We start from the raw sequence: 26,545 nt of genomic DNA on the forward strand, positions 1-26,545 counted from the left end.
CCAGTCTTCCTTTCAGTCTTTATAGTTGTGAGGTGTTCCCAATCAGCCAAAGCAGCACCAAGTGCAGTGGGAATGAAGAGAACCCAGATAAAAAACCGTAACTTAATATTCTTGTTTTATTGGTTTATGGCTTATGGGCAGCTAGCTAAGGCCAGCAACTCCAGAGGCCCTCCTTGTATTTCCTTCTCCTTTATCAGGCAATTCCATACTTGCCAAGTCCCCTACCTGGAAGTAGTATGTAGACCAGATAGGATTAGGATGCAGCAGGTAAACTGGGAAAAATTAGCTCTTCCCACTAACACTGGTATCACAGCCTACTGTGTAGACCTGATAGAGAGGAAATGAACTTGGCCACCACTCCCTAGCCCAAGAACCAGCCTGGGTACCATATACATTAGGAGTGGGATACAGAGGACAATTTGGGAGAAGAGAACAGCCTCCAACAAGAATGGGGGAGGAAATAAGCCCTGAGGCTGCTATCTTTTCTCCAGGTAGCCTTCCTACTGAAGGCAGTGACAGCCAGAAAGCCCTGTGTTTCTGACATTCTCAAAATAATACTAGCCAGTGTTTAATGCCTTAGCCAAATAAATGGAGGAGCCAGCAGAGATGGTAAGAAAGTAATGAAACCACTCAGTATTATGTAAAGATCTTACCAGTTATAGCAGAACAGGAAGAAATCTAGGCAGAAGTATAAGGCATCAACCCTATACCTGTTGAATGAATCTACAGGATTCTCCTTGCAGGGGTTAGGTAGGAGAGGTCTCATCTCTATTCCTTTTAGCACCTTGGCTGCAGAGCTCCAGAGAAATAGGGGTTTGGAGGAAGGAGTGAACAATGACCAAGGAGATAGCGCCCAGCCCTGCTATATTCCGATTGCTCTCCCATAGGGCACCTAGGGCCTTGGGGGTTGGGATGTTCCAGTGCCACCTATCATATATAGAAGAAAGGGTTCAAGTAGAGACAAGTAGAATTAATAAGACAGAAATTCATTTGTTAAGTGGAACTTCATGGGCACCTTTCTTTCAGATGAGCTTTAAAATGAGCTCTTTGGCTAAATAACCCCTTCTTCCCATCTCACTTTTGGTAAGCCTGCCACCATAGAAACATTAGGAAATGACACCTATTTTATAAGATCTCCATCTGCCTTGGAGATGAGGTCTAAAACTGGGACAGGTGAGTGGCCGTTTCTGTTTTTCGTATCATCTTTAATCCCAACTCCCTGTCTTGGTACTGTCTCCTCTAACTGCCCCATGTGTACAAAAGATTTGAATTGCTTTTTGTATTTTCTTTCTTTTTTTGGTACCAGGGATCAAACTCGGGTCCTTGCGCTTGTGAGGCAGGTGGTGGAACCACTGAGCTAAACCCCCGGGCCATTCAAATTGCTTTTTGTTTCATTCAAGAGGCAGTCTTTGCACCAGTGTTAGGCTTGCTTACACAGTCCCTATCTCTGAAGCAAATAGCAAACTATGTATTGTATCCTGCTGACTTTGGCCAGCAGGAACATGAGGTTGGCTTTTTCTCTGCCAGGATACCACAGAGACACACACTGGGGTAGCCTGGGTGTGATGCCAGGACTTCTGGAAGTAAGGAAAGAATACTTTGGGCTAGAGAATCTAAATGGATGGTGGGCAAAAGTTCAGGGCTGAAGGTTCAAGAAGTAGAATTTCCAACTCAAGTTTGGAGTGACCAAGAGTATTCCTACCACCAGAGTGCTTCTTTCTTTCCTCTCCTATTGCCTATAGGTGCAAGCCCAGTGACCCACCTTGTTGGCTTTTCCTTTTCTGTCAAGGCAGAGGCATTTTGTGGGTGGGTGAGGGTCCTGAGGTGCTCTGGCCTCAGGTACCATTCGTGTCTTCAACTTGAGACTAAAGGGAACCACCCAGATGTGGTCCAAGGGAATCTCTGTTTTCCACCCATGGGCCTCTTCACTTCAGCAGGGAGATGTCATCTGCAAAGTCATCATGCTGATGGCGGAGGCAGCGGAGGCAGCGCCACTGACACACCATGAGGCAGAGTGGCAGCATGAAGAGGGCGCAGATGGCAGCCATGACATAGGCTATGGTCATGAGGGTCGATTCGTCTGTCTGTGGAATGTTGTAGCCACAGTCTTCCATGTCTAGGGTGACGAAAGGGCCTTCCACTGCTGCTGTCCTGAACTCATCGTGCACTGGGAAAAGGGCGGATGTGAATGGACAGCTCTTACTGTCATAGAGCAGTTTGAGTTACACAACAAAAAGAACTTCCCAATAGTGACACCTTGAAGTCAGGCTCTGTGAAAGTTGTTTAGTCCTCATGGAGATATTTAGGAGCAGGCAGGAAAGCCAGTGCTGGGCAAAGGCCTGTCTCCCCTCTCATAGCCCTAGGAGCAGCACCCTTCCCTGTTTACATATCTAGTGGAAATGAAACCCCTGTCACCTTTCTGCAGGAGCATTTACTGTACATTAGTGCATTTGACAGGCAGCCTGAAGGTTCAGACCACTGCCCTTCTATTCAGGGCTTCCTAAGGGGCCCAGGCAGCTCTTGCTGCAGTGGGTTCCCAGTAGAGCATTCCAATCCAGGCACGGGTCATCAGGGCGGGCAATACCATAAATAAAATAAAATAAATAAATAAATGATGAACACTGACACCAGCCTTTGCACTGTGCTGACTTTAGCTTGAGGCCACTGTCACTGTCCCCCAAACTGACAGGAGCCCATTAGCCTAACTGCTGAGAGTGGGAATATGGAGTGAACCATCCCCTCCTTCCCATACTCTTACCATGGCAAGCACTGACAGCAAAGCCAATTCGTTTTCGGGCCCGATCAAAGACTACGTAGAAGCCCTCCATGATAACAGCTCCCATAACTGTGCCAGTGGATGACTGCGAGATGGCGAACTTGTAGCAGTCATCTTGGGATGTGGCCACATCTTCCACAGGCCGCAGGTATTGCTAAGGGTAAACAATTACAGGTTGACAGGGTGTCTTCCTTGCTCCATGCTTCACCACATCTCTGCCCTCTAGGTATGGTTGCACTTAGGTAGCTCTTCCCTTTGCCATTCCTGAGCCCCAAGAGGTTGGGCATTCCAAGACCTCTTTACCATTGGGCACTCATCTATCTGTCTTCCAAGATCTGGGAAGCCATGCCTCCTCACTGTCTTCTAATTTATATTTTGTCCTCTTCCTGGGATCCCTTTGCCTATGCTTGGGGACATACCTGTGGAAGGATGGTGATACGGAAGGACTGATTGGTGACCTCACCCATGAGGTAGAGCGAGATGACTGGGAAAATGTTCCAAGGTGTGGTGCCTGCTTGCCAGCACACCAGCTGCTCCCCTAGCCAAAAACCATCTGGGAACTTCTCTGTCTGTGTTGACAAGAAAAAGATAATAATGAGGAATTGGCCTCCTCCATCATGCTTTTCTATTTTCATAAACATTGGCCCCTATACTTGCCTCTCTGGGGAAATATCCAAAGCAGGGGAAGGTAAACTACAACCAAGGATTAGGGGTTGAGAGTAGAAGACTGAGGGCAAAAATTTTTACCAGAGGCATTGTGTGATAAGCAAACTGAGAGCCATACAGGAGACCAATTTTTTAAGCGCTCTTAAGTGAAAATATCTAAATGTAGTCATCTTGGCTCTTGCTGAGGGATATGATTGTCACTGACTTGTGATACCATGTCATCTCTTGTACCCTGTCCTTAGTGCACTGACCGAGGAGGCTGCCTTGATGGATTTGACTGCAGCCTCAAATACTTTCTTGGGAAGACGAAGGTTGGTGGTGCCACTGTCCACGATGCTCTTGTCATAGTTGTACTAAGAAGGAGAGGAAAGGGTTAGAAGAGCTTTTTTGATGCCAGCCTATGGGCAGAGATAGAAGGGTACATTTGACTGCTTAGGGTACTGTCAGGCTGGCATCCTGGTTTTGCCTCCTTGTGTATGTACCTCCTTTGGCAAGTTAATGAACCTCTGTGCCTCAGTTTCCTTGTCTAAAAATGAGGATAATAGTATCTACCTCAAAAAATATTATAAGGATTAAATAATACATTGAGTTAACACTTAGAATGATGTGTCGCAAATAAAGGCACTTTAGTAAATGTTAGCTCTTGGGTGGGCAGAAATTCTCCAAATCTTAAAATAAAAAATACCTTGAATAGTGCTTTTAACTTCAAATAGTACTTTTACATCTGTTCGGATTTAGCGTACACAAGAATCAAGGGAAGGAGGCCCAAATTGTTAAGCCAGTATTTGTTGGGTACTGCTAACCACAGGGATAAACACTTTGTTGTCTCTGACCTTTTATACAATGTTTGGGAAATTTGTTTTTACCTCTGTTTGTAGACAGGAAACTGAATCACAGAATAACAAACCTGAGGCATACAGCTAGTAAATGGTCTTTGTGACTCCAAAGCAGGACTCTTTGTAGTACATCCTGTCACACTGCCTTGCAAACAACTTGCCCAAGTCTGTGAAGCAAGGCAGTGACTAAAGTCCAGACAAGAACTAGTTCCATGCTTTTTTTTTTTTTTTCCATTCACTTTACTATATAAGCCCATGGTCCCTGTGAAAGTGCTCTGCCAGTTCCTGGCTCCTAACCTCAGGTCCTGCTCTGTGACCCTTAAGCTGACCCCAGCCCCCACCCCCTCCACAGTCCTATACTGTACTTCAGCCTCATCCTCCCAATCTCACAATGTGAGATCTCCCCTCATACTGTGGTACCTACCCCCTCTTTTCTCCTTGGCTCCCCCTTGGTTTTATTACCTCCTTGCAGTCCATCTTCAGATCTTGTCCATTGATCTCCACCCGCACAATGATCACCTCATAATACCACTCCCGCCGGATGGGTGTGTACCAGAGACTGCCTGTATATAGTGAGTGGTCGATACCCCCAATGATCTAAAAGAAGGAAATAGGCACCCATGTGCCAGCAAGAGAGCAAGTCACAAAGAAAGTAAGATCAGTCACATCTTGGGGTGGCAAGGCCCTCTACGTATAACCTTTTTCATCTTCTTGCTTCTAGTCAATCACATCCCAAAGTGATTTATTGTCTCAAAGTGTGTTCAGGAGAAAAGACTTGCTAGGATCCTAATTATTTGTTTCAGAATCACATAGCCCTTGATATAAAGTTATTTAAACCTAAGCTGGCAAATAAATGTTGAACAAATTAATTATTGCTTCTAAGTTTTATTGTCTTTGCTTGGAGAACCATTCTTCATTGTCCTAATTAATAAATAAATAGACTTAAACTCTTGACATCTTTGCCTTCTGATTATTAGACTGAATAATCTTAATTCAACAGGTTTTATTCTCATTTCCTTTGAAATGGTTCCTACTCATTTCTGATCCTTTGCAAGGTTACCATAGATCCCTTGAGTCCTGTTAAGGAATAACATAAGGAAGAGAAGAATGGAAAAGTAAAGTAGGAATGGGGAATATAAAGAAGTTTCTCTTGATTTGAAGTAGTACAGCTAAGACCATGTTGCCCTAAGGGGGTGGATTGGGTAAATGGCACCCATGTCACTCCTAGTCCCCGGTCCTCTACTCTCTAAAGCTCTACCTACCATGCTCCCTCCAACAGAGGCCACGGCCTCAGACTGGTTGAGGGGGAAGCCTGCACCACAGAGCTGCAGGGAGAAGAGATTTGGAACATGGGTCTGCTTCACCAAGGAGTCAAAGAAGGGCTCCAGCGAGTCGTCAGGCTGTGGCAGAAAGAGACAAGGAGTAAATCTTCACAAGGAGTGTCCTGCTGGACAGATGCTAGATTTTTACTTACACTGGAAGGAAAAAAGCAAAAACTTGAGGATATTCTTTAGGAATCACCATCTTGAGTTACTAAATTCTGACAGAGGGTTAGCAAGAGACAGTGGCCATGTAAAGGGAAGTATGGCCCACAGAGTCATAGGAGCTTTTTATTCCCATATGCCCAACCTGCTTCAGGTTTGTGAGAGCGCCTCAAACATTTTAGGACACATACCAAAACAAAACAAAAAGAAATAATTTAAGCTGGGTGTGGTAATGCACACCTGTTAGCCCAGCACTCTGGAGGCTGAAGCAGGAGGATTACTGTGAGTTGGAGGCCAGTCTACATAGTTTAAGCCCAGTCTCAACTCATAGCACTATACTGTCTAAAAACAAAATAACCAAAAGATCTTAGGGTGCACAGAAACTGCAGCCTTTTCCTTACCTATCATAGCTGCTCTCACTATAGTTCTGCCTTCTGAAGGGCTAAAGTTCAGATTACCAACTTGCCCCTGAATATGAATAACCCATCAAAGTGATGTTTCCCTCCTTTAGCCCGATCTCTCCTCCCCTTAACTCCTTCCCTGTGTAGCATGCAGTGTGCAACGTGCAATGTGTATAGGGCAGTCCTTGTTCCTCTCACCCTGGCGATCTCAGCATAGGCCAGCCCCAGGATTCCCTCCCAGTTGGAGCCATTGATGAAGAACTTGTCTGATTCAGTGATGGCAGCGATGTTCGCACGTACAGTGACGTTGGGACCATGAGGAATGCTCACCAGGTCAGTGCCCAGCTCCCCCTCCCACTTGCCCTGGGTATAGGGCACATACACGCCCTTCCGGAGGTCCCGGTATGTGCTGGACCTGTGGAAAGGAGGCAGAGTTCTGGATGCATAAACATGACAGCTGGTATGGAGACCCATCATCAAACATACTCCCAAATGCCACCTAGCTAAGGGGCATCCTAAAAGTCTGCTTTCAGGCTGCTCTGGAGAACATACCTTAGGCCTACTGCCCAGAACAGAATGTAATGGGACCTTACAGACGAAGGGGCTCACTGGGGCTCACCCATCTGCAGAGCTCGCATTCCTAGCTCAGGCCCGTGAAGAACAAGCTAGGCTTTGTGCATTGTGCTTGCTGCTTCTGTGGGGACAGCTAGCCAGCATCTCTTCCTTTGCCTGTGTTCCAACAAGCTCCCAGAGAAAAGGAGCCATTGACTAGCTGCCTTGGGACCTGGTGGTACCATCTGAGTGGTGGAGAAGGTTCCAGGCAGGGTGAATATGGAAGCTCTGCAGCAAGTTTTTCTAGAGAAGAGATTTGCATAAGCATCTCAGTAGAGCAGGTGGGTAGTGCATACCATTTGGCAAAGCACAGTCATCAAAGTGCTGGTGCCCATTTCTGTTTATCGTGCCACTAACCAAGGTTTAACAGAAGCAGTGATAGAACTGGGACAGACTGTGAATGAATGCTCTTACACTGATCCTGCCCGCACCCCACTTTCTGTTTCTTTAGAATGGATGCTGATGGGATTGGGGTGGGGTGGGGAGAGTAAAGAAGTCAGGAAAGGGGGTTGGGTTTGTAACTGCCTAACAGTCCGAAGTTAGGATACAACTACTCACACACACAGACAACTCGGGTATTAGATGGCTTCTCACCACTTCCTCATCCTGCTGTTATGCAAAGAGGGCTTCCAGATCACCCCTCAGTAGTTCTCATCTAAAAACTCAGTCCAACTCTTCTTTCACCAATAAGCTAAACCCAGCTGGTGGCACTTGGACTAATGCAGGGAAGACACTTTAGCTTTCAATCCCTGATAATGGATCTAGGCAATGGGGGTTATAGAAGTTTCCTTCTTGTCCTTGGACCGTGGAAAGCCACCTGGAGTGGCCCCAGGGTAAGAACACAGCAAAAGAGCTATGGATTCAGCCTGTTGGCCTACCCTTAGCTGCTATTAGAAAACAGCAAGCACTGAGGGCATGTTGATGAAGTCCCCTCGCTTCCCTATTTAGGTAGCAAATGAGCCATGGAGATAGCACTGGGAGCCAGAGGCTTCATCCCTTTCATGGAGGCTGTGCTTCAATTTACCCTTTACCATAGTATGGCTCTCAAATACCTCCTCTTCACCTTCCTTTCCTGGCTACTCTCTCCTTTTCTCTTTCCTTTCCGCATGGGAGAAAGGACCTGGACATGAGGACCAGGCCTTTCTCCTCCCTGTGCCCTTCCCAGCTCTCCTTGGATTGGCACTCCCCTGGGCCCTCTCAGGACTCACCGCTGCCTTTGGTAGTAGCGATGCAGGAAAGGGTGGGGGGCAGCCCCCACTGCAAAGTTACTGCTGCCTGTGTCCACGAGGATGTTGAGCTGTCAAGAAAGAGCAGAGAAAGAAGACTTGGCGGTTAGCTCTGCACTAGCAGCCTAGGGTCCTTCACCCCATAGCCAGTCTCCCATTGGAATGTCCAGTGGCGGTTTCCATGACATGACCAGCCAGGTTGACACTTGCTAATGCCATAACCACAGACAGAATTTGGAGTCCTGTGGTACTCTCCACACTGTAATAGCACTGCAAAATGGAGCTTTAAAAGTTAGGTTTTTGGGCTGGGGATTTAGCTCAGTGGTTCCAGTGCCTCCCTTGCAAGCACAAGGACCTGAGTTCAATTCCCAGTGCCAAAAAAAAAAAAAAAGTTGGATTTTTTTTCCTTTGGAGTCAAGTGGCTTCCAAACTTCCTTAGGCCTGACAAACCCCCACACACCTCTCACTCCCCACCCCCAGAGGAATAGACAAAATATGCACATCTATACCAGGAAGTAATGCTCAATTTCATTTCCTTAGGCAAGGGAGAGAGCAGTCTGGGTCCAAGGGAGGGAGAGGAAAGGATGGAACTAGCCTGAAAATGTCTATTGTTACATTGTATTCCTTCACTCACTGTTCCCTGTTATAGAAGACCTAATATACCTACCTATATATGGTGAGATGGTAGTTTGAAGCAATTAGCAATCTGGGAGCTAGATTTGAATAAATCTTTTCTCCTTTCTACCCAAATATATGGTCTCCTTTGATTTGGTCAGCATCAAGTGGATGAACCTGAACATAGAACCTACGTGGCCAGTAACAACATGGCCTCAGAGACTCTTTCTGTTTGAAAATCCTAACACTTTTTATGACATCAGAGCTCTGTGTGTATGTGTGTGTGATGTGGTCACTATTCCCATTTCTCTCTACCATCAGATGGCTTTTCTCTTTGTGCACCAAACCAATTGTCTTCAGAGCCAGCCCCTTCCCCTCCTTTTCTTTTTCTCCCTGGAAGGACTAGAGTATCCTCCTGCAGGTGAGAGAAGAGTTGTTCTAGGAGCTGACAGTGGCGAGGGGAACATCAGTGACCATGTATGTGTATGTTTGTCCTCTGTCCACCAGAATGTGGCTCCCCTTTTGTCTCAGAGTTACATATACCTATGTGTCTTTCTGTCAGAAATAATGAGGAGGCAGGAGTCCTATTATATCCTGGTGAAACCCAATTGTCAGGTGTCGCGAGCATCGATTTGAGAATCGGATCCCAAGCTGGGAGCTCTGAAATGTCTCCCTAGCTCCGAGGTAATGAAAGCTACAAGTGATGTCTTTTAAGGAATTTTATTGTCACACAAGCAAAGTAATATCAAAGCAAAAGCAAAGTAATATTAAGGCAAAATACCACAATAGCACTCAAGAGAATGAACAACAATCAAAGGAACATTCCAGTCTACACGATGTAACAGGACCATATCGTGTGGACTGGAATGTTCTCCCGATCGCCAGTGTAACAGGACTATACGACCTGAGTCCGTGGCACGGAGTGCGAGGCTGTCGAGCAGAGGTTCGAGCTGCGACGTGATGTTCGGTCTGGATTCTGGCAGAGCCTCCGGCAGCAATCAGTCAAGTCGCGAGGAGCAGCGACGTGTGACAGTCAGGTCGGGTCGCGGTGGACGACGACGACTGGTCTTGGGTTCGCTGCTTTTATACCCTGACCACTCCTTATCGTTCAGGCCATGTACTCAAGGTGGTCGTAAGGCGGGAGGTGTCCAGCCTTATCTGAGTTAACGCCTTGACACTCTCCATTACCTCACTTCAAACTCTTAGTCATATGTCACAGCAAACTCTTATCTGTCCTGACACTCAGCTCCCAGGCTGTCAGCTGTCAAGCTGTCAGCTGTCAAGCTTCACTCAGTTTCACTCTAGTTTTATTTTGCTTAATTCTACTTTTTGTGGGGTCACAAAGTCCTATGTTTTACATGTTCACTACATCAGGGCCCTGGTTTTGGCTAAGTGACTAGGCATTTTCTCTGTATTCCTTGCTGTATATATAACTCCTTCTAGAATCTCTTCTACCTTGTCCTCCTTCCTTCTCATATAATCCAGGCCCTACAAGGAAGAATCATTGTTCCCCCTTGGGGCTCTGGGTGTATCTTAGTGACACAGCACTTGCCTTGCATGTGTGAAACCCTGGGTTCAAGCCTCCAGCACCAAACCCCACCCCTAAAACCAAAACCCAAACCACAGAATTTCCTTTCTCTTAAGAGGCTTCAGCCATTGCCCCCACCATCAAAATTAAAAAATGAAAGAACATTTTCTTTCTTTTAAAATCCAGGGAAGGGCTGGGGATTTAGGTCAGTGTTTCTGGCGCCTGCCTCTCCGGTCCCAAAAAATAAAATAAACCCACTTGCTTTTAGTTGCTGTTTTGTTTATTGTTTTTGTTCCTTTGGTACTGAGAATTTAACCTAGGGCCTTCATACTGAGCTATGCTCATCCTTTTCCTTTTTTGGTACTGGAGATCGAACTCAGGACCTTTGCTCGTGAGGTAGATGGCAGAATCACTGAGCTAAATCCCTGGACCTCTTTTTCGTATTTTTTTGACACACAGTCTTATTTTATTTTATGGTTTTTTGAGACAGGGTCTCACTATGTAGTTGAGACTGACCTGGAACTCATTATGTAGCCCGGACTGGTCTTGAACTCACAGTGATCCTCCTGCCTCAGCCTCCCAAGTACTGAGATTATAGGCATGCACCACCATGCTCAGCTTGAGACACAGTCTTTTTTTTTTTTTTCTCATTGAGTTTATTGGTACATTTTAGGTATGCAGTACAGTTACATTCATTATTGGGATCTTGTACCTTTACATGACAGGTCTTGATCCTTATTTTTTTCTCCTTGTTCCTGCCCTCCCTTCACTCCCTTCTTCCCTCCCCATTTACAAACATTTTATCTCCAATTTTCATTTTCTCCATTTTTCTTTCCCTTACCCTTTCCACTTTCCCTACACCTTTAGCCCTTTTCTTCCTATTTCACATTGTCATTTATCTCATTAGGATCTTGGTACTATTATAGTTTTTCACACCAGAGAAACTATTTGGTATTTACACATGTGACCTATTTATTTCACTTAGGAGTATAGCTTCAATATGTATCCATTTTCCTATGAATGAATCTAATTTCTCATTCTTAATGGCCGAGTAGTATTCCATTTTATAGAAAAACCACATCTTCTTTATCCAGTTTCCAACTGATGGGCAAATGGGCTGTTTCCAAGTTTTAGCTATTACAACCTGTGCCGCTGTAAACATAGGTGTGCATATATCACTGTGATATGATTCTTTTAGTTCTTTTGGAAAGATACCCAGCAGAGGGATGGCTGGGTCAAATGGAACCTCTAGTCCTTGCTCTTTGAGGTATTTTCATATTGATTTCCATAGTGGTTGCACTAGTGTGCACTCCCACCAACAATGGAGAAGGGTTCCTTTCTCCCCACAACCCCGCCAACATTTGTGATTGAGTAATTTCTTGATAGCAGCCATTCTTTGTGGGGTGAGGTAGAATCTCAGTGTTGTTTTCATCTGCATCTCTAGAATGACCAGTGATGTGGAGCATTTTTTAATATATTTACTTGCTGCTTTTACTTCTTTGTCTGAGAAATGTCTGTTCATTTCAGATGCCCATTTTTGAATTGGGTCCTTATATTTGGGGGGGCTGATAGTTTTGAGTTCTTTATATATTCTAGATAATAGTCCTTTATCTGAGGAGCAGCTGGTAAAAAATTTTTCCCACATTGTAGGTTGTTTCTTAGTTCTGTTGATGGTTTCTTTTGCAGTGTGGAAGCTTTTTAATAAGATGAGATCCCAGTTGTTGATTCTTTCTGCTAGTTTCTGTGCTACTGAGGATTTGTTCATAAAGCCATTTCCTATGCCAGTGTCTTCAAGAGTTCTGCCTAACTTATCTTCCAGAAAGTTTAGTGTTTCTGTTTTAATATTTAGATCTTTAATCCACTTGGATTTTAATTTAGTTCGTGGTGAAAGATAAGGTTCTAGTTTTAATCTTTGGCAGGTTGAGATCCAGTTTTTCCAACACCATTTATTAAAGAGGCTATCTTTCCTCCAGTGGAGATAGTCAGCTCCTTTGTCAAAGATGATGTAGCTAAGTGTATCTGGAGTTGTTTTTGTGTCTTCCAATCTGTTCCACTGATCCTCAGGTCTGTTTTTTTTCCAGTACCATGCTGTTTTTATCACAGTGGCTTTGTGGTATAGTTTCACAATGGGAATTGTTATACCCGCTGCCATGTCTCTGTTGACTAGGATGGCTTTTGCTATTCTAGGTGTCTTCTGGTTCCAAATGAATTTTTGGATTCTTTTTTCTAGTTCTGTGAAATATAGTGTTGGAATTTCGATTGGTATTGCATTGAATCTGCATAGTAGAGTGGCCTTCCCAAATCCGAGACACAGTCTTAATAAGTCACTAGGTGCTAAGAATGGGCTTAAACTTAATAGTCCTCTTGCCCCAGCCTCCTAGAGTCCTGGGATTACAGGTGTGCATCAACCACATCTTTATCTACTTTTTTTTTGGTACCAGGATGGAACTCAGGACCTTGCGCTTATGAGGCAGGCAGCGGAACCATTGAGCTAAATTCCAAGCCCACCTTTATCTACTTTTATCACTGATTTGAGAAGTCATTAACTGAACAATAATGTAATAGGGCCTTGCTAATTTTCCTAGAGATAACACCTCTGACATATGGTCAGCCATCTTCATATGTATTTTTTTTTAAAGGGACTTGGAGATAGCCTTGTATGGCTCAAGGTGGATGAAACCACCAACTCACTTGGGCCTTCACAAATATACAATAGGTGACCTTTTGCATTAGAGGCCAAAAACTTCATCCATGGATCTTACTAATGCTGCCATTTTCTGAACATGCCTTCTATAAAGATCCATGAAGTTTGACTACACACATGGAAATCACTGATTACTTCCTCTTTTCCTGCTTCCAATCACCTTTTCTCATGATTTGTGTTAGCTTTCCACAGCTGTAAGAAAATACCTGAGAAAACCAGCTTAAAAGCTGGAAAGGTTTATTTTGGCTCACAGTTTAGATGGTTGCTTGGCCATATTGCAATAGCACAGCACATCATGTTGGGAATGTGTAGTTGAACATTTTGAATTTTTTTTTTTTTTTTTTTTTTGTACCAGGGATCAAACTCAGGTCCTTGCACTTGTGAAGCAGGAGGCGGAACCACTGCGCTAAATTCCCAGCCCAGGGAATGTGTAGTTGAGGAGACTGGTCATTTTACAGCAGCCAGAAGCAAAGAAAGGAGCCAGGTCCCAAAGGTAACCTTCCAGGCACATGACAGGGACCTAATTTCTTCCCACAAGGCTCTACCTCCTAAAGGTTCCATCATCTCCCAACCACCCAACTAAGAATCAAGCTGTTCACATATGGATTCTGCAGGAAATTCCAGATGCAGCCTTCCCCCCTTTTTTCACTTTTCTTTTTTGGTACCGGGAATCAAACCCAGGGCCTCGGGCTTGCTGGGCAGGGGCTACACCACTGAGCTACGTCCCTGACCTGCAACCCTATTTTTGACCCTATAAATATCACTAAACTTTGTCCTCCATGTGTAAGATTTGAGTCTGGGAACTCCCCATCCTCACCTTTAACTGCCTAATGAATAACTTCTCTTTGGCAAAACTTATTGCTTCAGTGATTGGCACACAGCGGGCCTGGTTCGGTAACACCTGATGGCTTGATCTTTCCCTCAGTCAGACCAGAACCATGGTTTTGCATCTGCTGTATTCTTATGAGCAAAGAGAAGGCAGAACACATGGTGATCTGTAAATCCAATCTCCCTTCTTACCAACTTTCTGTGTCCTTCATCTCAGCTTTTGTACTGACCTTCTATATCCTTTTTCCTCAGTGCAGTGAAGTCAGCTGAGCTTGGGTTTGGTGCAGGCTCTGACCCTGTCACCTTGAGCAGGTCACTGTGCTTCTCTGAGCTTTGATTTTGTCCTCTGCCAGATCCTGTCTGGCTCCTCCCTGCTTTCAGTGATGCCTCTGTGGCTGGGCTGACTTCACCTGCCTGGATGCCTGCTGAGGCTTTCTGACCTCCTTCCTGTCCCCAAAGATCCCTCTGCACCTTCTGACCTCCAACCCTGCCTCCTTTCTCCTTCCCAGCCCCACGCTCCTGGCAGGCTTCCCATTTCCCTCCCTGCCCCCTCTTCCCTACCTCTACCCTTTTCTCTCCCTTGTCTCTGGGCAGCCACCAGCTCCAGCTGCTGGGCTTTCAGAGAAAATCAATAGAGACAGGAGGCTCCACAGTTCAGATTTCAATCAACCAGGTTAATGATTAAAAAAAAAAAAAAGCTTCACCCCACCACCGCTCTGTCTTAGGTCCCAGGACTTAGATCCCAGCACTGGTGGAGAGCCTTGAATTACATATGCCTGGACTCCAAAGAAAGGTCATCTCAACACCATCCCTATAGCCTGTGCCAGGGAGAGGCCACCTGGAAGGTGTGTGCCGGGCCTGCTCTAGCAAACAGGGCCACTTCTTTACACTGAAGTGGAGGTTCAGCTGGGGATCCCTGTAGCCACAGCCTCCTTCTGCTGCCCCATTCTCCTCCTCTCACTCCCAGCCAGGAAACCCTGGGTACTCTTGTTGCCCTTCCGGCCCCAGCCTTTCTCTTTCTACTGAGAACATTCTCCCCGCTTCTACCTCAGAGGAGGCCAAGCCCAGGAAGAGAGGGCCCCCACTCACTCCTGTCACCCTCACCTGTCCCCGTCCCAGGACTTCAGGTTCCGACTGCTCTCTACTCTCCCCTCTTCATCCTCCACAAAACAATGGGAAGCCAAAATAAACACCTGAGATTCCCTCCACAGCAGATGTCTGTTTGCCCTTTGCATGTGTTCCTGCTGCTGAGAAGTGATTTCTGGTATGGTCCTTCATCACCGCTACCTGAGCCTCTGGGCAGCTGCTCTGCCTTCCGGCTCTCTGCCTTCCCGGCTTTCAAAGGTAGGTCTGAAGCAGGAGAACTGAGTTATCACACTCATAGAACAGACCCATTAGGGGCAGCCCAAAAAACAAGGTGATGGAAGCCTCACCTTTTAGTTCATTAGATGGGCTATTAAACGCCACCACTGGTCACACCAGTCCAAAGCCCATCTTTTTTCCCTCAGCCCTGCCTCCTCCGGACTGAGGCCCCAGCTTCTCCCTTCTCTGACAATTTTCCTATTCGTGATCCTTTTTCTCTCAGGTAGATCTAAACAGCCTGCTGCTTCTCACCCCGCGCCACCCGCCATCAAATCTGGATTTTTCCCACTGGCATTTACAAATGCTCGAGTCTCTTCATTAAAAAAACAACAAAAACTTCCTCCATCTCACACCCTGCCTCCAGCTATCTTCTCTCTCTCCTCTCCCTTCACAACCAAGATCTCATCCAAGCTGTCTTCATTTCTTCACCTCCCACTCATTCCTCAATCCATTCTAAAACTAGGCTTGTCTCATCCCTTCACTATCAAACAGGCCTTACTACAATTACCAATGACGTCATGTCACCAAATACAAAAGATTTCACATCAGTCCTTATCTTCTCAGGTCCTCTCTCCTTTCTCCTTTACAGGCTCATGTCTAGGCTTGGGCTTGGGCGGCTTCCTCTGGCACCACCTCTCTGCCTACACATCTCACCTGGAACCCAAGATCCTAAAGCTATTCATACTGGCTCTCTCCACTCCTTTGAACTCCAGACGTACGGGAGTTACACATACTGAACTAAGATATCTCAAAGCCAGGATGTCCAAAGCTGACCTTACCAAGTCCTGCCCATCTATCTGGTTGTCTCCCAGGGCACCTTCTATCAGTGAATGGTGTCACCATCCAGCTGTTCTGAAAGGAAGAAACATCACAGACTTCCTAACCTCTTCCATTTCTTTCCAGTGCACCAACCAGTGCCATCCAGTTAACCTCCTTCAACACTCTTAAGTGTGTTTATTTCATGTGATCTCCATTGCGACTGTAGCCTGGCTGCATCCTAGCTGGCATCCTCTCACCCTGGAGTGTTGTAGTGGCTTCTCAACTGGTCTTGGCATATCCACCCTTGACCTCTGCCATCTGTTTTTTGTGCTGCAGCTGGAGGGATCTTTTTAAAGTGCTGACTTGACCAGATTAACCTCCTGTCAGTGGTTTCTTTTTGTTCTTACAATGAAAACTTAAAGCTTTAACTTTTCCTACAGGGCCTTCAGTCTGGCCCTACATGAATACCCAGTCTATGCTTGTCTTCTATTCCCCTGAGCTTCTGTGACCACAAGCCCCTATCAGTTCCTCACAACAGCAGTGGGCCTTCCCCGCAGGCTGTGGCTCTGGCCACTCCCTCTGCCTGGACCATCTTCCTCTTACTTGCAGTCTTATCTACTCATCCCCTCCACTCTTCAGTCTGATCTCAAAGGAGGCTTCCTCAGGTGGAAAGACTAGGCCATATTCTCTTACTCAGATGCTTCCATAGAACTTGCCACTGTGTGATTTCACATTGACTCTACCTCCTTTTATACTGAATTAAAAAAAATCTTCAGTGTGTCCCCAGTGGATATCATAGCACCTGGCAATAAGTATTTCATGAATAAATGAGTTGTTAAAGGAAAGCAAAAGTGAAAGGGCTGATCCACCTTTTTTGGGAGGGTGGTATGTGAGTGAAGGATTCCACAGTGGCACCCAGACAGTGGCTGTTTTAGGTTACAGGTATGGCTGGAGCTCAGACCTACCTGCCTTGTTCCTGTGGCCCCCTGGGTTGACTCAGGAGGCTTGTGTTTGGGCAGTCTGATGCCGAAGCCATCTTCTTTGTTCCTGGGCCTAAGCAGACCCAGGAGTCAGATGCCCAGGGACTGTAACCTGGGGTCAGGTCCAGGTCAATGCCAATCACTTAATAAACAAATGTGCCCCTGGGGGCCTTTGAGGGGAGGCTTCAAGGGAAGTGCTAACAAGCCCCACAGGGAGAGGCACACCTGCCCAATTTACTGGCACTCAGGAATCATCTTGAATGATGAGATAGATAAGGAGCAGGTGAGTTTAGTGTGAGCCCTTTGTTTTCTAAATTCCACCTGGCTTGACCCCAGCTCTTTCCAGCAGTGACAGCTGAGATTCTTGCAGATGAAAAAGCCATTGGGAGGCATCTGTCCAGTGGCCTGGAGAGACAGGGGCTCTTTCCAATCTTGAACAATCTATAATTGTGAAGAACCAACAACTGAGTCTGGGGATGTAGATCAGTGACAGAGCTTTTGCCTGGCATGCACAAGACCCTGGGTTCCATACCCAGAACCACAAAAACAGCAAAAACTTCACAGTCTTTTTTAGCAGCCTATCCCAGGCTCTTGCAATCCTCTGGGGACAAGGGCTCTATTTCCCCAATTTTCCTACTAAAGAAGTCTATTTCCTTCTGTATAAGCCTCTGAGTTGATGAGGGGAAAAGCTCTATATTTTTGAATAAGGATTCTTTTAGCTAAAGCTGAAATGTAGAAGCCTTCCATTTTATAGAGAAAGTAACAGACAGAGTGAGTAAGAAACTTGGCCAATCTTACACAATAAGCAATAAAGCTAGGATAAGAATCCATTGGTCCTGACCAGCCTCAACTGTGGTCTTTCATCTCCTTGTGTCTCCCATTTGGAAAGAAAGCATGTGGTAGATTGTGACACTGATGAGTCATACACACCCATCTCCATGCCCTTGTGGGAAGCCCTCTTTACACTGATACTGAGCTCAGCGCTGTGACTTTCCTTGGCCAGCGGGACATCAGGAGGCCTGGGGATTGCCCTCTTGGAATGTTGCCGAGGTTCTTTGTGAAGCAGCTTAGTCTAGCCTCATTTAGGGTGAAGGATTTCACAGAGCCAGAGGCCTAGCAGGTGTGGATTATCCAGCCCCCAGGTATCATGCCACCTGACTGCAGCTACAGGAGTTAGACCAAGTAGGACATATAGAAGAACCACAAGCCAATCTACAGAATCCTGAAAAATGATTCTTGTTTGAGCCACTATATTTTTGCATAATTTTTACCCAATATCAGACAGAATTAACTCCCAGGACCCTTAACCCTGGGAGTATCTGGCCAACCATAGGTCAACTCCAGCAAACATCTCTTGCCATTCTCTCCCTTCCTCACTGCACATCTTATGAAGTTTCCCAGTGGCATAATCTCAGCTATGCACCATTGCATACACTGCTTCCTTTGCTGGGTGTGTTTTCCCCCTGTGTTGCCTAACTCCCTTTTAACTGTCAAGTCACAAATATCCTGCCCCTAAGGTCTTACCCTGATGCCCAAGGCGAGATTAGGTTCCTTTTTCTTTTCTTTTCTTTCTTTTTTGATACCGGGGATTGAACTTGGATCCTTGTGTTCACGAGGTAGGCGCTGGAACCACTGAGCTAAATCCCCAGCCCAAGTTTTTGGTTTTGTTTTGTTTTTGGTACCAGGACCAAACTTGCGTACTCGCGCTTGCAAGGCAGGTGGCAGAACCACTGAGCTAAATCTCCAGCCCTAGGTTCCTTTTTCTACAGGTCCTCAGTAGCACCTGTCTGGGCTTTTCTGATTGATACTCACCTAATTTTTTTTTTTTTTTTTTTTTTTTATTTTTTTTTTTTTTTTTATTTTTTTTTTTTTTTTTATTTTTTTTTTTTTTTTTATTTTTTTTTTTTTTTTTATTTTTTTTTTTTTTTTTATTTTTTTTTTTTTTTTTATTTTTTTTTTTTTTTTTATTTTTTTTTTTTTTTTTATTTTTTTTTTTTTTTTTGGTACCGGGGATTGAACTCAGGTCCTTGCGCTTGCAAGGCAGGCCACCGAACCGCTGAGCTAAATCCCTGGCCCCAATACTCACCTAATCTTTAATCATTGATTTAATGTCTGTTTGTCCCACACACACTATGAGCTCCATAATGGTGGGGCACCTTTGTAATCTTATCTCCTAATCCTGTGGCCTCCAAGTGGGCGATCCACACTGATTTTTTTTTTTAACCAAGAGTAATTGCCTCATCCTGCTCTTGGTTCCCTGTGATCCTACAGATTCCCGCTCTCATTTCAGCCCCAGGGTCTCTGCAGGGGTGATTCTCAACTTGGTGCTGAACACAGTGACCATGATAACTGAGGCCTGCCAAACCATGGCACAGTAACTGAATGTCCACCAGGGACTCTTTGGTTCTTAGAGGCTTTGTGGTGGCTCCAGGGTTCCTTGATCCTAGAGTGGTTTGAGTCAGATTCATTGCTTTCCTAATAAGCTCAGACCTGAGCTTGCCCCAGGCTTGGAGGAGGGGCAAGGTAAGATACAAGGATCCTAAAGTCAGCAGCTGGGGGCTGGCTTATGGCCAACAGCTCCTGCCTCAAAGTGAGTCCAGCAACTGGGTCCTGTCCAGGTTCCCTCCACCTTGAACAAACCAGTTGATCCTATACAGATGTATCTCTGCCTTCCACTTTGTTCTCCAGTCAGTAGCTGGTAATGGGTACCTGGGAGCACCATTTACCCTACCCCAGGCTGAGTTTTAAAGGAATCCCAAGGGGGCTAGGTCACCCCAAATCAGACTAACAGGGTGCACTTCCCTCTCTGGCCAGAAATGCTTTCTCCCCAGTGTCCAGCCACGCTCAACTAGAACTTATCAGTACTTCCTAGTTCAATGAGATGATGAATGTAGACAGTTCTAAGACAATGGCTTTCAAACTTTTGGGAGGGGCCTTTTGCATTCTAACCACATGCTGTACCACTGAGCTACATATACCCTGAATCCTTGTGTGGGCTCTTGAGACCTGCATTATACCATCAGCCTCTACAGAAACCATCAGGAAAAACCTTGCTCTACAAAGTATCACAACAGCTGTGAGGTACCTACTTCTCATTATCAGGCAGTAAGTCTCTCCTGTTGTCTAACCTTGTCCTACCCACAGCTTATCGTGGCTTTAATCTTCTGGTCTGTCCCCTGTGGAAAATGAAGCCAATCTCTGGCACATGCTCAATTTCCCCTCATGGCACCTGGGCCATGCTTAGCACACAGGCTTCTTTGCTGCAGCCACTGGGAAATGCTAGAGCTCACTCCTTGGCAAAATCTTACAGGCACTGGAAAGGAATAAGTACTGGTGTTCACTGACTCTGAAAGGTTAAGGAAGGAGATCTTTGGCCTTGATGCAGTAGAGCTACAGTGGGCAGCAGAGAAAGTACCAGCCACAGGGTAACAGCAGCTCAGGTTTGAGAGAGGACAAGCTGGTATGGCAGAAGTACAGTTTAGCCTGTGTGCTCTGTGGCTTTTCTGTTTTTGTACCAGGGATTGAACTTGGGACCTTGCACTTGCAAGGCAGGCAGTGGCACCACTGAGCTAAATCCCCGGCCCGCTCTGTGGCTTTTTAAGTCTATGAGGAAAGCACTTAGGCATCTCCACTTGCTGGGTCAGGACCACCCCCAGCACTAGTGATTCTGCATTCTCCTCAGAACACCTACCTCTCCCCTTTTAGGGACCACCTAACTACAGTACCTAAGGAGAAGGAGGCATCAATAAGTGCCTTCCAGCCTCTGCAACCACATCCTGCCAGGAGAATCGCAAGTAGTTCCAGAACCAGGACAATGGTCTGGCCTCTTCCTAGAACTCTCAACTGCCCAGGCACTCAAGGGAGATGGCTTTCAGCTGAGAGAATTTATGGAAGCTTCTCTGGAGATGTTCCTCTTTCTGGATTTCCAACCAGAGTTTCTGCTTTGCTCTTTATTGAATGAACATGCCCAAGTACGGCTCTTGACCCTCTATTTCAATGAGAGGACACTGTCTTCTTCAAGCCTCCTCCACTCCCAGATAAGCTCATCTTTACTGAACTCAGGAGGCAGAGAATGTGCAATGAAGAGGGGCTCTAGCAAAGGCCTGTGTGCCACCTAAGAGCATAAAGTTTTATGAGGGGGAAAAAAAGTTATAACATTATGATATATGTGGTACAGAGTATAATAAGCAAATATTATGGGGAATGGAAGAAGACTGCTTGTAATAAACCCTTCTCCCCCAAGACAATGGCATAATAGGGAGAACAAGGAATGAAACAACGGTTCCAGTTTACCTACTTGCCACTAGCCAATTATTTAACCTTTCAAACCCCATTTCTTGTGCTAGAAGCTCTGAATAATAAAGACCTTTTATATATATTGAAGGAATTTCTGTAAACAATAATAGTACCTATAGAATGGATAAAAGAAACTTTGTATATATTCCAGTAATAAACACATTTATAGTATAGCAGCACTACTAGATTATGCCCTGCTACCAATTTTCCTATTCCCACAAATACTCTTGTTATCTTCCAAATCTCCCCAGATCAGAATCTCAAAATCACCTTGTTACCTTCTCTAGTCCCTACACCAATATCACAAGTCCTGCCCAAGTGCCTGACAGTGTTGCTGGCAACCTGGTCTTCCATTACTTTTCCATCTTACAGCCTCATGCTGTCCTTGTCACATCATCTAGCACCTGGGCAATTGTGACAGATCCTCCTGCCATCTGTATATCTATCCCTTTCTAAAATTTAGCTGTCTCTTCCTAAAAGATTGCTTTCTCTGTGTCATTCCTCTGCACAGATGAACACAGTTTTCCCCTAATAGTTGAAGACCAAAATCTAAAACTTTATAACTTCACATTTAAAGCTTCTGCTAATTTGACTTTATCGTATTTACCCAATTTTATGTGGTCTCAGCACAAACCTATAATATTAACTGGTCTGAGCTTTTGCTTGTCTCCCAAATAAACATGCATAAGCCCAAAAGACACACAGCTCATTCTCTCATTCATTGTGCCCTCTCCTAGGCTAAAGCAAGTAGTATCGGGAGGAGCAAACATGGAAAGACAAATAAGGTACAATTACAGTGCACTGGGATAGGTGCCATTTCCTTACAGGGAATGGCCTCCCACTCCTCTCCATCCTTCAAGACCATGTTCAGGGAATACCTCCCCCAGGAAGCCTCCCCTGATTAATTCATGACCCTCTGAACACTTAAACCTCACTCTTTGTACTCCCACAGATCAGCGCTTCTCAACCTTGAGACACAATTGGCTGGGTCCCACCCCTAGAGATTCTGACTTGAGTTTAGGGTGGGGGCAGAGTATTGACATATTTTTTTGGGCTCTGATGAGAAGGGTCTGCAGACCATCACTAGGCCAGTCACTGCTACGGATGACCTTGGATGTGTACTTATACTGCACTTCTACTCTTAGGTCTTAACAGGAAGAAAACACGTGTTCTGTCTCTGTAGATCAGCCCACAAACATAAAAAGTGCTCCCCAGATTTCACTTTTACTTGTTCACAGTGCTGGATGGCCTTCTCAAAGACTGCTGGTGAGAGGATCAAAGTCCCACAGCACGTACTGTCTGGCACAGGCCCAGGTCAGGAGTCACGGTACAATCCACACAGCGTGGAGTGTGCCTGGGAGGGCTGCCTGGCAACTTCTAGTCCCTGCTCTATCTTCTAGCAGGAGGATGGAACTTACAGACAGTGAACAGTTACTCTGCCAAATGCTGGGCTGGGGGATGCACACAGTACCTCAGGGGATTACAGCAGTACAGCAGTTAGGCCCTTAATTTCACATGTGTACAACACAGAACCCAGACACCCAAGTTTTTCTGCCCTATTGGATAGTACAGAAGAGGCAGAGGGCCTTACCAGTTAAGGAGATAGTGAGATAATATTTACTGGGGGTCAACTATGTGGCTAGTGCACTGTTCCCCCTCCACGGTTTCATTTAATACAATTATCTTGCAAAAACAGATCTCATTTTATTCACTTTAAAAGTAAGGTAAAAGCCTCAGAGAGGTTATATAATTTGCCAAAGGCCACACAGCTGGGAAACCAGAAAGCTTTGGGCAGTAGATAGAGCCTCAGGTGATCTGTCTGACTCAAAGGCCCTTGAGGGTTGTGCAGCGCAGCTCTGTCCTGTGACAGGTCACAGCGTGTGTGCACAGTTTGCACAGCACATCACCAGCAGAAATGAGAGAGTAGGTCTCAGGATTCCACATGCCTCCAGATCCCTGCCAAAACCTAGCATTTTGTTTGCTCAGGCTTTCGGGGTCTGATCCCCGAAGACAGATCTGACACTAACTCTAAGGAAGTTCTAGTGCACGGGAAGGAAGAGGGGTAACGGGTGTGGGTGGAGCCAGGACCTTGGATTCTGGGAAGCAGGCCTGGGTGGCATGGCCCTAGGAAGGCTAGTTTCTGTCAGGTAATTGGAAGGTGAGGGTTTGTGGTTCAGCGAAGTGTGACTGTTCCCTCCCTCACCCCACCACACTATCACTTTACTCACTCTCCATGGACAGGCTTTCCAGTCAGGGACATGAACACAGATCTGGGGGCAGCTCACAGAGATGTGCAGGATCAGATTCAAGGTGACACACCAGCATATGCAGAACTGTACTGCATCCATGCCCAGACTCACTCACAGAGCAGGCAGACACACACAGAGGTCAGCCAAGCACCCCGTACAGAGTGCTGCTCAAGCCCACACTCTCACAGCCACACAGGGTGTGGAGGGCACAACCTCCACCAGACACTTTTGAGGTACCTCTACCTCAGTGATTGTCCAGAAGGATGGGGACAGTGGGGAGTGTTTTCTTCATCAGTGCCTTTACCCTTCTACCATGAATGGAACCCCACTGTTAGGAGGGGCTCTGGCTCCTTTCCCATAGTTTGTTCTCTCCTAAGCTCAGTTTGGTTCCCTTCTGACCAGATCTTAGAGGCATGGGGTGTAGGAGGGGCTGGAGTGCAGGGGAGGGGCGAGAAGAAGTGGGTGATCAGGACAAGGAAGCGGGGTGAGATGGAGGAGGACCCCTCTCAAACTGCATGGTGGTCAGGAGGGCTGTGACTTCACTGTGTTTTAGGCAGCCTAGACTGTAGGAGGAAGGGGCTGATCCAGCTGATGCCAGGACTCCTGGTCCTCAGGAAATGAAGGTGGGGACCTCAGCATCCCTGAAAAGCTGGAGGAGGGGAGAATTGGGTGGTCAGCAGCCAGGGTCATAGAATTTGGGAGACTCAAGCTTGGCCAGCATCAGAGAGGGCTGACACCTGTTATGGTGCCCCCACGAACTGTCCCTTCTTCCCCAGGTCAGGTGCCCAGACAATCCTTACTGAGGGACACGGCAGGGTGGGAGTGAAGGGGGGCGGTCTGCCAACTGGGACGGGGGAAGCTAGCCAGGGAAAAGGAGGTGGGAAAGGGGAGTTTTGGCGATGGCTTCAGCAATTTGACCCCAGAAGAATAGTTCGGGTGAGGGTCCCGTCTGCTGCCATAGTTCGGGTGAGGGTCCCGTCTGCTGCCCCCAACCTGCCCATCTTAGTAGAGGGCAGCCTGCTGCATTCCCGCCCAGCCTCCCCTCTGAGGTGCAGGAAGGGGGCCAGCGCCTGCCTGACCACCTTACCGTCTGTGGGGGGCTGCCCACGGTCATCTCCACGTAGTAGCCCTGGCCCGACTTGCCCCTCAGGTTGTCCACCATCTCCACGAAGCTGCCCCTCCTGCCGGACTCCTCCTCAGTTGGATGCCGTGCTGGGTGCCATGGGCAGGCAGCACTCCCGCACCCACACACAGCAGGAGCCAGGGCAGGGCTTGGGCCATCGTGGGCCCGGGCCTTCTGGGTTCGCTCGGGCCCACGTCCGTCCCTGTTGCCTGTCCCCAAGTCTGGATGGTAGTGGCTTCTCTCAGGAGAGGGGGCTTGGCGGCATCAGGAATCCAGAGCCTGCAGGCCCCCTCAGCCAGCCCCCGGGTCCAGGCGGTGCAGAGCGGGCAGGAGAATCCGCAGTGCAAGAGAGGAGAGCAGCCGCTGTGATCCGGGACCCAGCTACATCTGGACGGTGGCGGGCAGCCTCAGCGGCGGGCTCGGGCCCCTCTGGGGCTGGGAGGGGCGGGCATGGCAGGGTGGCGCCGGCTGCAGTCTCGGTTCTCCTGGCGGGGATGAGGAAGTGGGAAGGGGCCGGGGCTCTGGGTTCCTGTGGCTGCGTTTGCTGCTCAGGCCACCATAATCCAGCTCCCAGCTCCCAACTCCCAGCTCCTAGGCTAGCAAGGGAGGCGGAAAGACTTGTGGCGGTGGCTGTCAAAGCCAAAGCGTTTTCGCTTTGCCCTGAGATTGCTGGGAAGTGTAGTCTTCCCATAACAGGCAGCCCTCCTTCCGGAGCTGGAGAGGGGTCTGGGATGCCCTCTATCGAGGCGGAGTCCACCCTGCAGGATACTGTCTGGGAAAGAATTCCCAAACCCAGGCTGGGCGGGAGGAGCCCTTCAGGTAGGTGAGGAGTGACTACTCACCTCTCACCTGCCAGTCCTTTCATTGTTGGGCATACCTGATGCATGCCACCCACTCTGAGAGGCACTGGGGCCACAGAGAGGAGTAAAATGGAACACACCATCAGTGAGTTCATACAGAAGAATTAGGTGATTCTTGCCACAGTGGGGTTACACACAAATGACGTAGCATTAAGGAGCAGGGATTTGGGGTGCATTTTGGGGATCTTGGTGGCTTAATTTGAGCCTCAAAATGGGTAATATTTCCAGGGGCAGAAACTGGGGGAGTGTCTTAGTTACCTTTCTCATTGTTGAGACAAAATACCCGACACACAAAGTTAAAGGAGGAAAGGTTTATTTAGTTCACAGTTTGTAGAGGTTTCAGTCCATAATCTTCTGGCTCCAAGGCAGGGTGGCATGGAAGACAGGCATCACAGAGTTTATGGTGGGCAAAAAGTGAAAAAGCAATAAGGGAAAGCTGCACCTCTTTCTATCCCTTATATCTTATCCAGACTACTTAGAGCAGGTAGCAGTCATATTTTTAATCCTAGTACCCTCGATCCTGCCATTATACCATGAATCAATACCAGCATCACACACTCTAGAGCCAGCTCTACTAATGACCACATGAGGCTTTGGGGAGACATCTAGATACAAGCCATAACGGAGAGCAAGATTAAAGGGATGGAAAGATACTCTGGGCAGCAAACAACATCTAACAGGGACATGTGAAGTCTGTTTTCATCAGAGTTGGCTACCTGTGGGAGTTAAGAGCTGGCCAGGTCTTTTCTGTCTGAATCTGTTTGGGTCTTTGATGCTCTCTTGCCATGAATCCTCAGGACCCCTGATTCCTGCACTGTCAAATTGAGGATAAAGAGCTTTGAAGTGTTATTCCAAGAAGTATCAGTGTATTAATTGGTAACAGCTTGAAACAAAAAGCTGTAGAGCTCTAATTGCTTAATAGAGAAAGCTGCACAATTATTTCATCGTATTATTTATCAAGCATGGAAAGTCCTTGATAAAATTTAGTAATCATTCTGATAATTAAGGGGAGGGCTGGGGATTTAGCTCAGTGTTTCCACTGCCTGCCTCGCAAGCTCCAGGACCTGAGTTCAATCCCCCGCACCATTAAAAAAAAAATAAGGGAAACAGGGCATGGTGATGCATGCCTCTAAGCCCAGCTTCTCAAGAGGCTGAGGGAGGAGGACTGAGCATTCAAGGCCAGGCGAGGCAACTTAGTGAGACCCTATCTCAAAATAAAAGATTAAAAAGGATTGAGGAT

General features: G+C 46.7%; 1 protein-coding gene across 1 annotated transcript; it reads right to left on the reverse strand.

Moving 5' to 3' along the window:
• Positions 1–561: 561 nt before the first annotated feature.
• Positions 562–25,119, reverse strand: Bace1 (beta-secretase 1). Its single transcript, XM_010629379.3, is given in 10 exon segments — positions 562–2,167; positions 2,759–2,930; positions 3,196–3,345; positions 3,694–3,795; positions 4,741–4,875; positions 5,541–5,678; positions 6,362–6,578; positions 7,984–8,072; positions 24,410–24,525; positions 24,528–25,119. Coding segments are annotated over 10 exon segments (1,437 nt in total). The 5' UTR covers positions 24,604–25,119; the 3' UTR covers positions 562–1,925.
• Between the last annotated feature and the right edge of the window lie 1,426 nt (positions 25,120–26,545).

Source organism: Fukomys damarensis, unplaced genomic scaffold (genome assembly GCF_012274545.1).
Source record: "Fukomys damarensis isolate Sample0158 unplaced genomic scaffold, DMR_v1.0_HiC HiC_scaffold_16, whole genome shotgun sequence".
Taxonomy (NCBI): domain Eukaryota; kingdom Metazoa; phylum Chordata; class Mammalia; order Rodentia; family Bathyergidae; genus Fukomys; species Fukomys damarensis.